This window comes from Talpa europaea, assembly GCF_964194135.1.
Source record: "Talpa europaea genome assembly, chromosome: 5".
Lineage (NCBI taxonomy): Eukaryota > Metazoa > Chordata > Mammalia > Eulipotyphla > Talpidae > Talpa > Talpa europaea.
Genome location: NC_140071.1, coordinates 94,990,470 through 95,011,250, shown reverse-complemented (window position 1 = coordinate 95,011,250; position 20,781 = coordinate 94,990,470). Strand labels below are relative to the sequence as shown.

Below are 20,781 nucleotides of genomic sequence, written 5' to 3'. Positions count from 1 at the left end.
TGTCAATGTCTATATCTCCAAATGGATAGGCACATGGGAATGTGCAGAAATGTGTTGAGCTGGTATCCTTAGCATCTGTGCATTTTCTGTGTTTAACTATAATTCAACGACATTCATTTTTTCAAAAAAAAATGAAAGAATTATAGGAATCTCACAGGAAATCATACATTATACAAAAATGAAGGATGCTGTAATAAATACATTTTTTAAAAATAAAATGAAAGAATTAGAGGCAGGGCTGTTAGCACATGGAACTGACTGGTCATTAAGGAAAAACCAACTAAATTTTTGAGCATTATAGAGCCTGACACTACAAGGGGCCATGGCTGTTCAAAGAAGTGACAGTAGGCTAAGAAAGAAGCTCCTCACCCAAGGTGGTCATGTTTTGTAACATCATCTCAGCTAAGGCCAAGAAAGATAGCAGTAAAAGAAAAACACGTCAGAGACCTGGAAAAGTATCTCCTAAAAACAGAAGTCAGGGCTGCCCACGGAAGTCGCCTGCACTGATGTCAGGACCATACAACTGGTCCCTGCTACGAATGTCTCAGTTTCCCCTTCTTTTTTAAAAAATGTATTTATTTATGCATACAAGAACTGGAGTACAGGCCAGAGGTGTGGGGGTGGTGAGAGGATTCACCAGAGACAGTGGAGAACAGACCAGGCAGACTGACTGAAATACACTGCTGAGAGGAGCAGCGGGTGAAACAGGAGGTCTGTTGCACCATGTGGGTCACCTTCCTAGCCAGGGATCAAACTCGCGCTGCAGTAGCTATGGATAGCTTCATAGTGCTGATGCTTAACCCCTTGCACCACCAGGGAAACCCCTCAGTTTCCCCTTTTTGATGGGAGGAATGAATGTGTTTATGTTGTTTCTGTCTGTCACATGTGCACGTGGAGGTGGTACCAGGAGCGAGATGCAGGTATTTTGCCATAGAGGGGGTGGGTAGGTCTGTCTCTAGATTAAGAGAAGCTGCATCTAGAAATAACAATGTAGAGATCCTCACAAGATCCTGGACTGCGAGTTTGATATTGTGACTGGGCAGTAACTTCATGAAGAAGGTATTATAGTTCACGCCATTTTAAAACTGAAGAAATGGTACCCCAAATCCATTCCCATCAAAATGTTCTCTATGTAGGTGAAGTGTTTCTCCTTTTAGTCAAGTTTAATTTCTGCACCCACCCTCTAGCCCTCACATCATATCCTTTCCTCTCCAGCTCCAAGACATCCTGCCCTCTCGACTGACTTGTGAGTTTTGTCTACTTTCCTATGTGTTGTTTTCTTTGAGCCCTAGTAGCAGTATTCCCCAAATTTCTCCTTCAACTCCTTCCACCTCACTCTTTTCAGTCTGTCTAAAAGTTGCATTACTTTCAAGGCTTTAATAACCACATCTTTAATTGGTCACTCCCATGTCTAACTCTAAAGTAATATTGCACAGTCATTTAAATTAATACTTTAGTAGCATCGCTTTGATAATACTACTAAAGTGGCTTAAAATGTTGATTTTAAGAAGAGATTGTAAGAAAAGCACATACAAAATCCACATATTGCCAATTTTATGTTTTCCCTTGGAGAAAAGCAATTTGCTAAATGAGGCACTCAGTACTGCAATATTTTAATTTTACTTTTTTTTGTATTTTCTAGTTTGAAAACAAAGCACATGTTATTTCTGGATTTCAAGTCTGACATAGTAATGTGCTGTATAATGAATGCTCTTTGAGATGTTCTTGAGCACAGTATGGACAGTTTTTAAGTTTGCTCACTATGAATGAGATAGACCTTTCTAACTTACATTTACAAATGATTACTCAAAAAAAAAAATAAATAAATGGAGGCACAAAGAGGTTTAGGAACTTAATGAGCATCACAGAGCTAATGAGTGCTGAAGGCAGCATATTATTTGGCAGTTTGACTCTGTGGACATTTAGCAGTTCCATATAAACTAGCAGTTTTACATCACCTGATGCTGTCAATATTGAAGTTATTACATCACCTATGTTTACCAGTGAATCCATAACAACTCCATTTGACATATACTATTTTATTCTTTTTTTTTTTTACTATTTTATTCTTTAGAGGCTTAAAAAAAATTAGAAACACCTTAGAGATAATAGGAAGAACACTAAAGAAATGATCATACACAACATTTCCCCCCCCCCCCACAAGAGGAGGGGTAGCACAGAACTAAAGCCAGGCGCCTGGCTGAAATAGAAGGAATCAGATGTCCCGGGTGAAACAGGGCAGGAAGCAGCTCTGTCAGTGGGCTCAAGTCTTCATATTTGCCCTCCAGCATCTCTTTTTTCTAAGAAAACAGAACCCAGTCTCCCAAAGGATTCCCCTTGTAACAACATGAGCAGGAGGTGCTGCATGGAAGCACAAGAGCAGGCAAGTCATTTGCAGACCTACAGGTTGCTTCCTCTGAGACATCTGGCACTGCTGCTTTTCCAAATGACTCCCATATCACCTTCAGAGATAACAGGGGGATGGCCTTCAAAACGCTGTATCACCTTGATGACGCTAGAGAGGCTAAGAGATCTTCCTACTTTGAATTATCTTGGATTTCTCAATGGAATGCAAGATGGCAAGCTCTGATTCAACCAGAAGTGCCAACTTTCATTACACACCTTCTGCTTGCTCCAGATGCTGACTTCATGGATGTCCAAACAGAAATAGCAAACAGCACCTTCCTTTTCATCTTTACCCTACCTCTCAGATTGCAAGAGAGGAAAGACTGCCAGGAACCTCTCTTGAAGAATGCCAAGTGGAAACAGATCCTTTCCTAGGAGGACATGGCACCTGTCTTTCCTGTGGAGACAGGTGGGTGCTTGTGACTACCTCCTGGGGAGATGACTCCCTGGCAACCACCCTCTGCGGTTCTTTGCACAGAGAACTGTGTTCAGGTGCTTTTGTGGCAAGTTGCCAGCTAAAGACTCTAATTAATTAAAGGGCTCTTCTTTCCAGAAATATTGGCCATTTTGACATCTCAGTAGGAGACTGGAGCACATGAAGATTCTGCTTTGGAAGAGCAGTGCTGCTTTTATCATGTTTGATCTCCCCAGGGGGAAAAGCCAAGTGCCCGGAGTTGCAATAATCATGTTAAGTGCCTGTTTCCTTTGCCAAAGAACAGTACACTCTTTTTGTTATCCTTCCCTTGGGGAAAACTCCCACTAAGTCATTTACTGGGTTCTCTGCTTATCTTGCAATTCCACAGTAGCAGCACCATTTTTTCCCCAACGATTGTAGGCACTTCCACAAGTCTGCACGGTCTGCGGTTTTAAAGATCATTAAATTTAGACACAACCCCAGGGCAGGACAGAGCACACGATCTCCTGTGGCAATATTTAAAGTGCTGGTAACACGAGAGTTATCCCACTCATTTCTAGGGGGCAGACAAGTCTTTGAGAAGACCACCCTCCAGCCCTTGATTCAGAACATAACTAGTCCTGGCCACCAAGCAGACAGAACACAAGGATGAGTTTAGAGGTTGTCCTGGTTAGAATTCAGAGGAGGTGGGGGTAGACAGTTACCAACTGTTCCAGGGAAGGTTATTAACATTTTATTAAATAATTAATTGGGTCTAGGTGATTCCAAATCACTCCCTCAGCAAGAATGTGAAGAAGATTTGAATATTTGGTATGCCTGTGGGAAGTAGGATGTTCAGGAAAAAACAACTTAAAATTTACACCTTGTTACCTGATATTTTTGGTCCAGGGAAAGAAGGGAAGGAGGGAGAGTAGGAGAGGGAGAAAAAGAGAAAGCTAACTAGAGAAATGATGGAAAAAAGAAGAGAGAGAAAAAGAAATTTATAGATAGTTGATCATATGCAGAGACTAGAAATTACAATTGCAAAAATACCCAATGCCAGGTTATATCTACTTTTTAAAAGACAAATACAGATTCTCCAACACAAGGATCTTTTTGTGGTCAATGCTACATTATTGCTGAAATAATAAAAAGCTAAATCATTTTATGAATCCTTGACTGTATTTGAGCAGCAACAATCTCCAAAAATAAAAGCAGATTTCAGGTGTTCAGCTCAATTTGCTTAATCTGACATGTCTTCATGAATTGAATAGAAATATTCAATGACCAAAACCTCATTGCATGACAACTTGGCAAGAGGTTCAGAATTTGATCAGAGCTTGTCCAGAGGGAAAGCTGGAGATATCAAACTTCATGAAAATGTCACAAAATCTACCCTTTCCTCTCCAGACTTTCATAATGAAATAGCTAAATTAACTGGGCTTTGTGACCCTGCCCACCTGCACCTGTGAATCTTCTTGAAGCCTCAAGACAGTCAACATCATGGACTGTTTTGTGTTAGAGCTAGGTGGTTAGGGGACCATTCAGTCTTGCTCCTAACAAAAGGAGAGAGGAGTTATACCAGAGAGGATCTCTGGTCACATTCAGCTCTATACTCTATGGTCATAACTTACAAAGATTGAAGGTGGTGGTGGTGGTAATAGTAGTAGTAAGTCATTTAACAAGTGTTTTTTTAGGAGTTACTATGTTCAACTCTCAATTCACATCAGTGAATAAAACACATCTTGTCATCTTGGAATTTTTTCTATTGGCAAGATAGACAATACACAGAAGATTAATTATTTTGTATCTTAGAATATGAAGTAAAACAAATGAACAGCTTGAAGGCTCTTAGGCTGGAGCAGGTTGACCTTTGAATAGGGCAGTCACTGAGAGGGTGTTGATACAGGTTATGTGCAGTGGCAACTGCTGAACAAGAAAAGTGTTCGCTGTTGAATAGGAATGGAAGAGCTACAACCTCCCCTTACTCTTTCCTCCTCACTTTCCTGCCTTCCCTCCTTCCACTCACTGCATTTCCACAGCCAAGAAAAAGCTTATTACTAATTTGCAATGTTTGGAATAAGGATAGGTGGTTCTGGATTCCAGGCACTCTCATTTCAGTTTTGATTGCCTATTTGGTGTTTTTGGTTTTGATTTTTGCTCTATCATTGCATTTTCAAATCCCTCTCTCCTAGGAGGCAGTGTGGTACAGGGGTTAAAAGCACAGATTCTGGAGATATTTCTGTGACTGGAGTCCCAGCGCTAACACCTATGAGCTCTAATCCTTTGCCCAAGATGGTCTTTCTGTGACTCACTTGTCTCTTACATAAAATGAGACAAATAGTAGTAACAAACTAGGGAATTAATTGTTGTACAAAATGAATAGGTGGATGCATATAAAATCTCAGAACATTAATCAGGGCTGGTTCTGAAAAACCACAATGCAGCCTGCACATTGGCTTCAAAACTTAACGCCTTGCCCTCATCATTACTGCAGCTGTCTTATTAGGACTTGGCTTGAGCAACGGCTTCAGGAGATTATAACAATCATCAAAGTGTAGAATTAAAAAATAAAGAAAATCAATCAACATGGAGGAGGGAAGGGATGGGATTATTTAGCCTGTACAGATCATTTATATAAACAAAAGGAAAAACACAGAGCTAAGCTCCTAAATCAGAGGTTGCAATTAGCTCCATTGTAGAGTGGCTTGGTTCCATTTTGAGCAACAATAGCAACAGTGATCATTCTTAATTGAAGTAAATTAAGTATTCTGACTACTCCTCTTCTACAAAGAGTTATAAGCCAGTACAGAGACCCAATTGATACAAACTCTTTTCTATTCTTGATTCATCTTTTGATTTTTTTCTTCTACTTTTCACATCCAACACACTTTGCCATAGCTATGAAAACAAGATAGAAGTATCTTGTTTTCAGGTTTCAGAACACACTATGTAAAATTTAATGTGTGTGTGCATGTGTACACATGCCTATGATTAAATAACTATAGCCCAGTCTCGATTATATAAGATTCTGGAAAATCTGAAAAGAAAATGGATAACAAAAGGAGGAGGAAAAGTTATAATAGTACCCTTGAGGCTCAGTAATAGCAGCCAAGAAGAAAACTCTAAAATCACAAAGAAACACAATTTACAGTCCAAGTTCACCATAATGTCTTTAGCACTGGAAAAAAAGAAAAGATGAAACTAGCTGATTACATGTGGAATGGAGCACAATTTGTTGCATTTACTCATAAGTACACACAAAATATATATAGTATGATTCTTAAATGCCCTTTTGCATGTATAATTTGTAAGATGAGTCAGTGACCCTTTATGTCTGCAACCCCTTTAAATTATTTTGGCAATCTGACACTGGTGTCACAAAAATCCCATGTTTTATTTGTAACTCAACATAGTTTTTTTCAGGTATGTGTATGTGAGAGAAAAAAAGGGAAAGCAGAAAGATGTTAATTACTGCTCTTTCAAATATATCCAAGAATGGGCATCACATGGGCAGTTATGCATGAACCACAGACTGAGAAGGTCATTTTCTTGAAACTTGTTTTCATGCAGATGCAGCCAGGATAATTACAGCTCAAAGGGGATTAGAGTAACATATTTTATGACATTTGTCCTTAACTACCTTCCTCCCTATTAGCAATGTTACTGCTGCCGACAATAGCTGAATGAGACAATATATGGATAGAAATATGCCGTTTATTTTAAAGCGATGGTGTCAATTACAGAAGCTGCCAGGAGAGAAAAATGGTGCTGTAGCACTGGCAGTGTCAGGGTCAGCAGGAATACCCCAAAAGGCATAAGGTGATGATATTGATAGGATTCTCTGGCTAAATTTAAAGTTTTTATCATTAAACTGTAAACTGAATATCTCTACGTTTTATTCACTATCAGGAACATTTTACTCACTATAAATTATAGCCAAAAAAAATTTATTCCTTGATTTTTACTTAGGGTAGGAGATCAAGAAAAACAGACAATGTATTTATTTCTCCTGGTCATAAAACTAGTTTCCACCACCAATTTTACTCCTATAAACTACAACTGCCTGAATTGACCTTGGGTGTGTGTGTCTTTCCCTTTAAAAAATTCACTCTCATAAGGCTAAGAATAAAGAGTTCCTAGCCTAGGGATACAATGATTACATTATGGTGGAATCACCAATGCTCAGTCTTTTCTATTATCTCCATGGCTACTACACTGAAAGCACTTGTATTCACCAGTCCACCCACCGAAATGCCTCCTTTCAATGAAGAGAAAAGCCACAAGCCTACCCTGTCCACAGTACTGACTTTATCTGACCTACCATAATAATAAAGGATATTACGTATGATAATGTAATACCAACCAATATATGATTATGCTAATGGTCAAGGGGACTTATTGATATTTAGAAAAAGCAATGGACATGTATTTATTTAAGGGTGAGGGATATTTTATATTTTATCCTATACCTCTAAAAAGGTATAAGGTATGTTTATCAATGTGTAAATATCCTCGGCACTGACATAAGAACGTCTACACAGAGTAGATTCTTGGCATCCTTTTCTTTTAACCTCAAGTCTTCTGGAAGCTTACAAAGAAATAACACTATGCCAATCTTATGAATTAACAACGTTATCAATTATCTACTAAATGCTCAAAGTGTCATGTGCTGGGGACACAGAAAAGTATATTCACTGCACTATTCAGAAGGCTGTATGTTTTATTTAATAAATGATTTGCTTCCATAGAGCTTGAATTCCTGATATTGAACTAGATTGCATTCTCATTCTGAAGAATTAGAGATCTATGAATGTGTTTGTCCAGTGCAACTACAGTTTGTGAATTTTTCCAAATGCTGTTAGTCCAAGTCTATTGATTTACTTTTCTTGATGTTGTTGCTCTTTTAGAGCAAAACAGATAAAGTTGGATGCAAAGTACCAAGGATCAAATTATTCTCTCCAAGCATAGAAATAATAGATATTATTGGAGTCATAATTAACATCTCTTGATCGGGCAATAATTAACATCTCTTACTGAGGCACGTTTCTAAGAATTTTATATTCATCCATCTATTTAATCCATACAACAATTAATTCTACAGGTTGATGCCAGTACTTAGCTCCTCTGTGTCTCATCTGTCTCTCATTTTTTTTTTAATTTTTTTTTATAGAGGCATGTTTTTTATATTTATTTGTTTGTTTGTTTGTTTGTTTGTTTGTTTGTTTTGTTTATACATGCACTGGGTACAGTCAGAAGCGCGGGAGGGTGAGAGAATTCACCAGAGCCAGAGCAGGGAGCAGAAGAGGCAGAAGGACCGAAGTACACTGCTGAGGGGAACAGCGGGCGGCAGGAGAGGTCTGCGCGCCATGTGGGACCCTCCTCTGGTGGCCGGGGAGCAGCCGGGGATCGAACTGGCGCCGCAGAGGCCGCGGGCAGCTTCGCAACCCAGCGCTCAACCGCTGCGCCACCGGGGAGGCCCTCATCTGTCTCATTTTACATGAGACAAGTGAGACACAGAGGAATTAAGTATCTTGAGCAAAGTACTGGAGTTCACAGGTGGTGGAACTCGGACTCCAGTCACAAAAATGGGTTTCCACAGACTGTGCTCTTCACCCCTACTCCACACTGCCTCCCAGAAGAATGGGATTAAGAAAACACAATAGTGACAACAACACAAAACCAGACAATAGGAACTGAAAGGAGAGTACTTCCTCCCAAACTTTGCAAATGAGCTAGAGGTCTTATTTTGCAGGGGGAGGAGGAGGAGGGTGTATGAGGGCTGCAGCTCTCACCCTCTGTTCGTTAGTGATACAACATTCCTCCCCATGCATCTGTAGTCTCTGTTGGCAACTATGGAAATAAAAAAGATAGCCAGACCTCTGCAAGTGCATCTATATCATCATTTATCCAGCAGAGATCACTACAGCAAGTCAGCAAAAACAACACTCCACCAAAAAAGGAATTTTCACTGCTTCCCAAAAAAATCTATTTAAAAAGTGAACTGGATTAAAAGTTACCCTGAAATGATGACTTCACTGTGACTTCACTCTGAATGGTCCAAAATATAGGTTTCTCTCTTTCTGGAGCAGGACTGAGGAATTTCCTTGATACTCATAGGGTTAATTCCATCTTTGTGCCCTTTCTCAGGGCATGGGAAGAGGCCAGCATGACCTACCAGCATGGAAATTCTGCCAAGAGGCTGAAAGTCATGGGAATCTGCCCAGCCAGTTATGTGGAGGTCAGCGAACACCATGTAGACATTAAGTCTTGGTCTTTAAAAGAGGAAGTCGGATACAATAGATTCAAAAGACTGAGGAACCAACAGTAAGTTAATAACTTAACCACTGATATTATTATCTTGGTCTTGTGCCAACAAGCACACAGATTCACTACTGATTTGGGCAGGTGATAAAGAGAGTCCTGGAAACTTCGGTGGATTTTTCAGGCTTTAATGCTCTCAGGGAACCAGTACACAGGAACACCAGGCAGGGGGGCTGGCATGCAAGAAAGCAGTCATGGGGCAGGCAGAGGGGCTAATAGGCAGGCAGGCAAGTGAGCCCCCCAGCCTCCACTCATCTTTACACTTTTTCTGTCCTCTCTGACGTTCTCTCTCTTGAGATATCTCATTGTCTTGTCTCTTCTGTAGTCACACAACTTGACCTCCTCACTGCCACCACTGCCCCTCCTTTTATCCCAGCCTCTAGGCTCAGTTGTGCACACACACCTATACTCCAGGTGTCCACAATCATGCGCGCATGCCCCATGCCCACGGTCCAAGCGCCTCCTACGTGAACACGATCAAGGTCACAGGTGATAGCCACAGAGACTAGTGGCATAAAAAGCCTGATTAATTCATTTACCCTACACTTAGGATGTGATTACCTACAGACCTCTTCGTCAACACTGATTAAAAAAAAAAAAAGATTCTAACCACCCATTACATTCTATGTTCTTAATCATCTCTTCCTGAAGGAAAATTACCAGGCCTCTGTGAGTGAAGTACCCACTGTATCTATTAAAAATAAAAACTTCAACCAGCAGGCTAAGAGATAAGATGGGCACACTCTGCATAAACATCATTGGTGTTAACAGGGACAGACCCAAGTCAAAGCCAAGGGTTGGATGGGATAAGTCAACACAGCCACAAATAATCCTATAAATGACCACCACCAGATAGATTTCATTTAGGTTCCAACATTGCACAAATCCAATACATTTTTTCCTAGGGATCCATTTCCTAATAACCTTTATGTTAAAAGTTGTCATTAAGTTTTCAGCATCTCAGGTTACTAGCAGTCCAGTGACAAACATACACAGAGGAAATGGAGCCTCTCCCCCAATAAAAGCAAGTACAGTAAGTAAACAAAATGGCATCTGAATTTTTAAAATAAGCTCTCTAACCTGAAAAAATACATTACTATGACAACAGACTGGATGTGGAATTCCAGATGACTATATACAGATAGAACTTTCAGCAAATAAAGCAAGGCATTTTGTGTCAGTCTGGAAAATTCCTGTTCTTCATTTCCAAGTAATTTGTGACACAGAAATCTCTAAACTCTGACCCATCCCAGGAGTTCTTCTTTTCCCTGGCCCCATCCATCACCCTTACCCGTACAACACCCCGAGTTCATCTGACTTGTGCCTCTGGGGTACAAGTTAGGATCAGAGATAGGAGCGTTAGAGAGGATATATATCTGCACATTACGAATTAAAGGGCTCAAGTTCAATAGTGCTATGTCAGGATGTCGCTACTGAAAAATTGCTGAGTCAAAACATCTGGATCCACATATCTTGCACTGAAAGATGGAAAAGTTTCAAGAAGCAAAAATACCAACATCACACACAAGCAGGTGGTGGGAGGCATTGTAGAATGTGCTGAAGGTTCCCTGATGCTCTTCCACCTAATACTCATCACCCCTTTGTCAACACTACTTAAATAGCTTGGGCTAGAAAGGTGAAAAAAATAAGAAAATGTGAATGAGGCATATCCCCTAAAAGGCTGCCTTGAGTCTAAGTAATTCATTTCATGTCTTTGCACATTAGCTTTTCCTCTATAACATGTTATCAACAACAACTGCATTGCAAAAGAAGAATGAATAAATTTATCTATCTCCCCTAGATGTTTCTAGGTTTTACAGATTAAGGAGTAAACTGGTCTTTAGCTGAAAATAAGAATAGGGGTTCTTACAACTTGATAAGGTGACGTCTAGGAAGTAGACTTTTGAGAGATTTGCTATCTTTGTAGTGTTCCTTAACACTATTTTAGTGTAGAAATTACCTTTATAAATAAGTCCTGAATATAAATATTTCTCAAGAAAAAAAATGGCTTTCAGCACAATATGGTCACTATGCTATTACACTAATACTAATATTACAGTATTGTGTAGCAATCCATTGATTAAGTAAGACTTTATTGAGTCCTTTCTAACTATAGGGCACTATTTCATCATTATTATTTTCTTCTTTTTTTTTTAAGAAGATTTATTTATTTATACAAGAACTGGGGTACAGGCCAGAGATGCAGGAAGGTGAGAGAATTCACCAGAAACACAGCAGGGAACAGAACAGGCAGACGGATAGATGACACTACTGAGGGGAGCAGCAGGTAAAACAGGAGAGGTCTGCCACACCATGTGGGTTAGCTCCCTGGCCGGCTGGGAATCGAACCTGAGCTGCAGAGGATGAGGACAGCTTCATAGCGCTGCACTTAACCCTCTGCGCCAGAATTTGGTCATTCTTCCTCTCTTGCAAGAGCTGAGAGTTTAGAATGAAACTGAAACCATAACAAATATTTAGAATCCAATGGCCAAAGTTAGCAAAACACTAAAAGCAGTCGTTTCAGCATGAGACTACCCAACTCAGATCCCAGCTCCAATACCTCTACTCAGTGTCCTCAAAAAAATTTGTAAAATCTCTAGGCCTCAAATTCTTTATCTGCAAGTGGTAGTAATAATATTAACTACCCCAGAGATCTGTTATAAAAATGGAAAGAGGTAAGTCATGTTAAGCACTCATCACAGGGCTGAGAACATAGTAAATATTTGACAGGCTGTGTACTTATTGTTAAAGTGTAAAATTTTATAAGCCCAGGAGACAAATCCACTCATCTTTTTTGGAGAAACTAAGAAAGTCTTTGCAAAGGAAGTAACAATGTGAAGGATCTCTTCAAAGAAGAGAAAGTTTTCTGAATTAACAAGAGGGACAGAACAGTCTAGGAAGAGGAAACAGTTCATACTACAGGCACAAAGTTATCAAAGTTTTGCACTCAGGAGCAGTCTATTCAAGGCCTCCATACACCAGCACCTCATAGGTAACAGGAGATGAGGTGAAGATAACAGGCATGACTTCTCAAGTTATGCAGAGATGTGGTGGGGGAGGGAAGCATGGGGTGTCAGGTTTTTCTTTTTTTTTCTGTAACAAAACTGAAATCCCTTATGCGTTGTTACTTAAGAGTTTGACAAGAACAGATGTGTTTGTTGTTTGTTTTTTGGAAGTAATTGGCAGCATTTTGGAAAATGGGGAAGGCAAAGTTTGGTAAAAGTTTGAAAAAGCAAGAAGGGAGTTCTTGCAACCTTCCAAAGGAGAAATGAGGAAGCAAGGACAGAGATAATGGAGAGATTCTAGGGATATTTCAAAATAGAAACTATATGCAATTTGATAGCTAAGCAGTATATGGAAAGTAAAGGCATGGAAGGAAGAATGACATGAGGTTTCTAAGTTAGAATGGTAAAGTCATTAACTAGATGAGGAATGTTGCATTTCAACATGGTCTGTGGAAAACCTAAGAGGAAATAACCTCTACTCTGTCAGCAACAGGGACGTAGGGTGCAGAAGAGATTCATTACAGGAAAAGATTTGAGAGTGATTTTCTTTAAATAGGCCCCATTTGCACTGGCAAGATTACCCAGAAATTGCTGATCTTGTGAATGGTACCGTCAATGCAAAATATTGTGAGAGAATTTCCGTCAATTAAATAAATACCATTGAAACTGTATAGTTGTACATACTTAAAGCTGGCTGAATAATCATCCCAACTTCTCACCACAAAACAAAAAAAAAAAAAAAAAAGGAGAGTAATTTACCAGTCATCAAATAGCATGGTCCCTTTCTAACTCTGTTTTCATAACTTTTACCTATGTGAGTTCTAACCTTTGTTCCTTCCTTCCTGATATAGCACAAGATGTATCCATTCATCCATCTAAATTTAAGTCTGTGCTTTGGTATCTAAAGTCTTCAATCTTCTCAAGGACCTCATTCAATGGATTTTCCCCTTTCATTCCTTGGATACTTCTCCCTTCTCCTTTTCTATTGCCTTCTTTCCAACAGCAGCAAAATACATTTGCTCAAGTCAATCCCATTTTAACGACAGTCCCACTATCTCCTCACCCTCACCCCAATACTCAACTCTCTCCTTTTTGTAACAATTCCTTTAAAGAAAGGAATTTTTTTTTCTACACTTTTTATTTCATTTCTCACTCAATCCTAAACTCACTGCAATCTGGCTTCTGTACCCATCATTTACATCTCATTAAAGCCAACAAAGAGCTACAATATTGACAAACCCACTGGATGTTCCTCAACTCCTTTTCTTTTACTTAATCTCTCAGCAGTAGCTTCGACACTAATGCCCAGCTCTTATTTTATTAATTTCTTTATTGATTTGGCTTCTGTGACATTACATTTTTCTGTTTTTTCCAACTTCTAAGACTTCTTCTCTGTTTCCATATACTATTTCATGTTATAATTTCCAGACATTTCAAATTTAATAGTTCTCTTTTATCTCACCTCCAGAATTTCACACTTCTGTTATTCTGCCTCCACCTTGTCTTCACTTGGCTAAATCCCATTCATTTCTTGGGTCTCTGTGTGAAGGCCACTTCTTCAGAGAAGTTCTTCTGGGTCCCTTAGATTAAATTAGGGTCTCCAGATACACAATCTGATAGCCTCCAAATTTAAAGAATCATGTCATCCACCATAATTTTGTTAACTACTTATTTAATGACTATAAATTCTGTGAGGGGAAAAATTACATATGACTTGTTCACTGTGATACTGCAGTTCATGTCACATAGCAGGTGCTCAGTGAACATTTGATAACTGACTAGAAGGATGAAAGAAGGTGAAGTCAGTGACTAACTATACTGTTTAATAGAGGATATAGTAAATAAGGTGGATAACACAACTGGGTTGAAAATTATCTGCACTGGTCAAAAACTTTTAAAGAAATAGAAATAAATGCAGCCGAGAAGGCTCCCAGAGGAGCCAGAGGTGAGCTGGGAAGTTTGCCCACACCAGGCCCCTTCTGGCCTGCAGTCCAAGCCCAGAGGGGGAGCGGGAATCCACCGCCAGGGCAGACCGGGCACGCAGGGAGTGCATCCCGCATCCCATTTTAGAACAGGGACATTTCTTCAGTAAAGACTGCTTGAAACCTGCAGAGGCTCCCGCAGGAGCCACAGGTGAGCTGGGAAGTTCACCCACGCCAGCTGTCTGAGCCCACAGGGGGAGTGGGAACCCACCTCCAGGGCAGACCAGGCACACAGAAGAGTGCAAACCCGCATTGCCTTTTTAGAACAGGGACCTTTCTTCAGTACAGCCTGATTGAAACCGGCAGATGGTTCCTGGAGGAGCCAGAGGTGAGCTGGGAAGTTCACCCAAGATGCCGGCCAGTACGAGCAACACAGTGTCCCAATGCATACGGCAAATTAGAAAACAGACAGTAGGGAGTAGAAAAACCACATGCAAACCGGCAACTCCTAAGGAAAAAGTACACCACAAAAAGAAAACCACCCCCCAGATTGCAACGACAGTAACTTGGAAGAACTTCTGACCCTTCCAGAAAGAGATTTTAAAATTGCCATGACTAAAAAACTGACAGAAGTCATAAAGGAAAACAATGAAAAGAGAAAAATAATCAATGATCAGAAGAATGAAACTGAGTCCCTAATGAGGGAAGTAAAAAAACTGCAGGGGATCAAAGAATCAATGGAGGCGCTAAAGAACTCTGGGAAAAGCAATGAAAGCAGAATAGATGAAATGGAAGAACAAATAAGTACTCTTGAAGACAGAGAAATAAAAAGAACCAAAACAGAAAAGGAAAGACAAGTAGGAAGGAAAAAGACTGAAGAAAGACTTTGGGAACTATCTGACTCCATGAGGAAAGGAAATACAAGAGTTAAAAAACTAGACATAAGACCTGAAACCATAAAATACATAGAAGGAAATATAGGCAAAATGCTACATAATATGCACATCAAAGACATCTTTACAGACACATCACCCAAAGCAGTGATAGTGAAGGCAAAGATAAACAGCTGGGACTACATCAAATTAAAGAGCTTCTGCACAGCAAAAGAGACAATAACAAAAACAAAGAGGAACCCCATCGACTGGGAGAACATTTTTGCACCCAACACTAATGATAAAGGACTGATCACAAAAATATGCAAAGAGCTGATGAGACTCAACAAAAACAAAGAAAATAACCCAGTCAAAAAATGGGCAGAAGAGCTAAAAAGAAACTTCTCTGAAGAGGAAATGCAAATGGCCAACAGGCATATGAAAAAATGTTCAACATCACTTGTCATCAGGGAAATGCAAATCAAAACTACCATGAGATACCATCTTACACCAGTGAGAATGGCACATAGTAAAAAACTAGCAACAACAAATGTTGGCGAGGTTTTGGAGAAAAAGGAACTCTCCTGCACTGCTGGTGGGAGTGCAATCTGGTCCAACCACTATGGAGAGCTGTGTGGAGATTTCTGGACCTACTAAACATAGAGCTTCCATATGATCCAGCAATTCCACTGCTAGGTATTTACCCAAAGGACACAGAAACATCAATTCCAAAGAGCACCTGCACCCCTATGTTTATAGCAGCACTGTTTACAATAGCTAAGCTTTGGAAACAACCCAAATGCCCCCAAATAGATGACTGGATTAAGAGGATGTGGTACATATACAAAATGAAATATTACTCAGCAATCAAAAAAGATAAACTCATACAATTTGCAGCAACATGGATGGCACTGGAAGGGATCCTGCTCAGCAAAATAAGCCAGAAAGAAAAAGAAAAGTAGCAGATGGTCTCACTCATAGCAGGAATCTAGAAAACTTAAATAAGGGACCAGGAAAAAGAATAACTATGTGAAAGTAAAAATCAAAATCAACAAACAACTATGAACTAGAGACACTCTATGGGGGTAGGGGTGCGGGGAGGGGAGTAATTTGGTCAAAATAAGGGGGTCACAATTGTATGGGGAATATAAAAATAAAATTTATAATAAAAAAAGAAAGAAACGCAGCCATTTTCATTCATACTCAGAGAATTATTTACATAATATAAAAAAAGTCATGTTTTAACCGCAACCCTCATGACATCTTAAGGGCACGTTTAAGGACTGCAAATACCACATAGCCAAATAAAAATTCATGTCATCTTACACTGTATTGGTAAAAAATTAATACTACACTTAAGAAATCCTAAAGCTTGTCCTTTTTTCAAGACCCAGGACTTATATTGTGTGTGGCAAATACCAAGCATGTAAACAAAGTTTTTGACTAAAAAGCCCGTTAGTGCTCCTGGCAGATGGACCACATGTGGATTGATATACAATTCTTTGATATTGACAAAGATAATGCAAAAAGAAAAGAAAACCTTGTCTAAATAATAATAGTATTAATAATAGCTAATATAGTAGTACATGTTGGACACAGTTCTAAACATTTTATGTAGATTAACTCATTTGTCACAGCAGTAAAATTATTATCCCTATTTTACAGATGATAAAAGTGAGGCACCAATAGTTTATGTAACCAGTTAAAAGCCAAATAAGTAGTAAGTGATGGAGTTATGTTTTGAAGTCAAATAGCCAGCTCCTAGCCTACAGTTTATAAAAGTCAATCATACCAATTGATAAGATTATTAGAAACAGAGGAAGAAATGCATTTGCTTAGGGATGCAGTAAGCAGAAGATTCAGAAGAAAGCACGTTCATTGGTTTTATAGTCAACTAAGAAAAATCAAGAGGCAGACATGGGCTCAGTAAACTGAAGAACTTTCTAATACTTTGCATTGCTCACGAGTGAGTAATCAGGCTCACTGAGTGCCCTGTGAAGGGAGTATTCAGGGAGTGGCTAGAGGGTGATGTAGAAATGATAACTATGGCCGTCTTACCTTAGGGAAAAGTTGAGGCTAGAGAATCACTAAAGTCCTTTTCTTTTCTTTTCTTTTTCTTAAATATTTATCTATCCACGCACATAAGAACTGGGGTATAGGCCAGAGGTGTGGGGGGGTGAGAGGATTCACTGGAGACAGAGTGGGGAACAGGCAGACCAACTGAAGTACACTGCTGAGGGGAGCAGCAGGCGAGACAGGAGGGGTCTGCTGTGTCATGTGGGCTGTTCCCTGGCTGGGGATCAAACTTGTGCTGCAGTGGCTGCAGACAGCCCCACAGGCTGCATCCCAACCCCTTGCACCACCAGGGTGGCCCTATTTTCTAACATCTATAGTTTTCAAAATGCCACATGGATCTCATTCTCAAGGAGCCAGGAACAAACACAATAGAACTTAACTAAGATGGAGCTTTAATAGGCCATCAAAAAAAGAGAAGAATTTAACATCAATACATATGCCATTATCACCTCCTAAAAACTTGTCATTTTGTTTACCATATGGATCTTACATCTCCAGTCATACTTTAAGTTCCTTTGATGAGGCAATGTTTTTTCATTTCTGTTCCCTCAGGACCAAATCAAAACCTAGTTCATAGAAGGTTCTCAATAATTGTATCTACTGACTCCAAAGAAATCTAGAAAATAAAATATCACATATCTTTTGAAAAAGAAAACTGTCAAGATAATGAAATGGGTGGGATTCAGAACAGTGAGCCCTCACACCACCTTCAGAGATGAATATCCTTGCTACCTACATCCAAATAAAGCAATGTCAGAAATGGAAACAGCACCGCAAACAATGTCATGGAATAAAACCCAAAGAAATGCCAAGTAACTAAAATATGATACACACGTCAACTCTTTATGTACCCACTTTTCCATATCAATAGATAGTGTCAAAGAATTTATTTGTGTTGTTTAGACTGTGAAATCACTACTTTCCCATCCAGAAGGAGACAATCCAATTAAACCTGAGATTAAAGAAGTGGATAAAAGTGTCCTCTGGACTGAGAAGGCCAGGAATTAGACACACTGCTAATGCTATAGCAGGCAGTCTTCAGACATGATCCATTACAAGGACGTCTTCCATCAGATGTTAGCGAGGCTAATCCTTTTGCAAAGCATGACAGCTTCTCAAACTTGACTGTGGTGAATCTAAGCCAGATTTTTATGCTATATGATCAGCTTTCAAAATACAAAATCGTGTTTATATTGTATTGGGGTTAGGTTTTATTAAATTTAAGTTTACAAACAAAGATACAGACGCCTGTAATACAGCCTGCCTTGAATCCCTTGATGCCGATCTTGCAGAATAAAATGTCAGATGATAGCGACATGAAAATATATGAAACCAGAGCTTCTCTATAACACAATGCTGTCAAATGATAAGAGAATTTTCCACATCCTCAAAGAGAATCACTCAAATTTCCATCTCTGCAAAAAGAGCACTATAATATGTCATCAGAACATTGTTATTGACACCATAGTTTTCCAACGGAAGGTCATCGACTTTGAAGGCTTTCATCACTCTGACAGCAGGCTAGAATTCTTGAAGACTCCTTTACCTTTTTGCAGTCAGATAAGGACTTCTCACTGGCCAATGTGCTGAAAATGGTGGTCTGCAAAACAGGAAGACAGGAGATACATTAGAACCTGAAGTATGTAATGATATTGACCCTGCCCAGTTCATCTGGGAACCTATTCCTATGACCTCGCTGATTTATCTGGACTTTAAAAAGCATCTGCTCTTTGTTGTTTCACTGCCATCCTGCCCACAACGAAACATTCATTATGGGCCAACAATGACTGAGCAAGTAAGGACACTATCTTCATTTGACAAAGAAGGAAACTGGCACAATTCAGATGTCAAAGATCACATACCTCAGAAAAAGCTAGGAATCAGAGCAAAGAACCTACATTTTCAACCACACATGGAACTCTGTTTTAAAGAGATGTAAGCAAAATGTCAAATGCCCAAAACCTTTTGAATGAAAAATTTTAAGAGTAGTAGGGTAGAGCTTCTCCCCATTTAAGAGATTTGGGAATCTGAATAGCAGCACCAGGGTTTACCATCTAATCTCCACCATCTTTAACACTTTCTCCTCTGACTGACTTTTCATTTGTTTATATTTTCTAGGCCCCATGAATCACTAAAAAGGCACTTTTGACATTCAAGGCCAATAAGGATTTACCTGCAAGTTTGTTCTTTTTGGACTATCCTATGAAGAATTAAAAAGGACTATGGTCAGTCACATAATGGCATAATGGTTTTGAATTTTTTTTCAGTAAACCTTTCTTTAATTACAAAGCCAATAGGGAAGACATTCTATGGGGTCTACACCTGAGAGGAAAAAGCAAACATTGTTTAAAAATGAACAATGATGTAAAATATATATAAATTTTTAAAATAATAATTACAAAGCTAATATATGTTCTCAATGAGTCAATCCCCTTTCTAACCTATCCTTCTGAGTTAACCAATGATAAAATTTGTGCTCATCCTTCCATATTTACTCCATTTTTAAACTAATATATTTTATTTGCTTAAATTTTAAATATAATTTTAAAATATAATTAAAAATAATTTTCAAATATAATTAATAATAGTTTATCAATTATATGTAATTAAAAGTATTATATATTAATTATGTGCATTATATTACATATGTACATATAGCACTTTCTTTCTTTCTTTAGATAAGATTATGCTACTTAATACCATATTATTAAAAACTTTCCAGGTTAATTCATATAGATTGACTCATTCTTAAATCTACACAACATTCTATAATATGTATGTAATATACTTTAAGTATGTTTTCTTTTATTGATAGACATTTAGTGATTTAGGTTTTTTTTTTTTTTTAAGATTTATTTATTTATACAAGAACCAGGGTACAGGCCAGATTTGCAGGAGGGTGAGAGGATTCACCAGAGACAGAGTGAGGAGCAGAACAAGCAGACGGACCGAAGACACTGCTGAGGGGAGCAGCGGGCGAGACAGGAGAGGTCTGCCTTGCCATGTGGGACCCTCGCCAGCTGGCCGGCAGGTGTCGAACCGGCACTGCAGAGGCTGCGGACAGCTTCACAGCACGATGCTCAACTGCCTGCGCCACCAGGGGAGGCCCAGTTTAGGTTTTTTATTGTTGCTTTTTTATAATTTCCTTTTGTTTATTGTTACAAGCTATGGTGCAATGAAGAGCCTTATATATGCAATGTTATTTATATATGTCTATGAGTGTGCATATATATTTTACTGAATAGGATAAAATTTATATATATTAAAGACTTTGTTATGACCAGAAGTAGCACTTTATATAACATAGAATTATTCACCGTCTCACTTAGGATTTTGTTTTGCTTGGGACAAGATCTAGAGAAAGTTAAGAATCTAAGTCAGCACACATTCTGGCCCAAAATAGTAAGCAGCATTATAGGACAGAAAATACAGATGTGGAGATACATATAAAAAAAAAAAAGCATTTTCATAAAAAATAATTAACTTAAAGGTTTTGCTTGTTATCATCAAATTTGGTTTGCTGGAAATTTTTTTATTATTATTTTTATACAAGAGCTGGGGTACAGACCAGAGGCGCAGGAGGGTGAGAGGATTCACCAGAGACAGAGTGGGGAGCAGAACAGGCAGATCTACTGAAATACACTGCTGAGGGGAGCAGCGGGCGCTACAGGAGAGGTTTGCCATGTCATGTGGGAATCTCCCTGGCCAGTAATCGAACCTGCGCTGCAGAGGCTGCAGACAGCTTCCCAGCACTGTGCTCAACACTCTGCACCACCAGGGAG

At 39.1% G+C, this 20,781-nt stretch overlaps 1 protein-coding gene across 1 annotated transcript in view; it reads right to left on the bottom strand.

Annotated features, from left to right (window-relative positions):
• The window catches only part of RASGEF1B (RasGEF domain family member 1B), a gene marked incomplete at both ends in the record, with an annotated part of 591,784 nt that overhangs the window by 351,839 nt on the left and 219,164 nt on the right, over window positions 1–20,781 (bottom strand). The window contains one exon of the mRNA XM_084232971.1: window positions 18,546–18,599. Within this exon, the coding sequence (XP_084089097.1) occupies window positions 18,546–18,599 (54 nt within the window). The remainder of the gene's footprint in view (window positions 1–18,545; window positions 18,600–20,781) is intronic.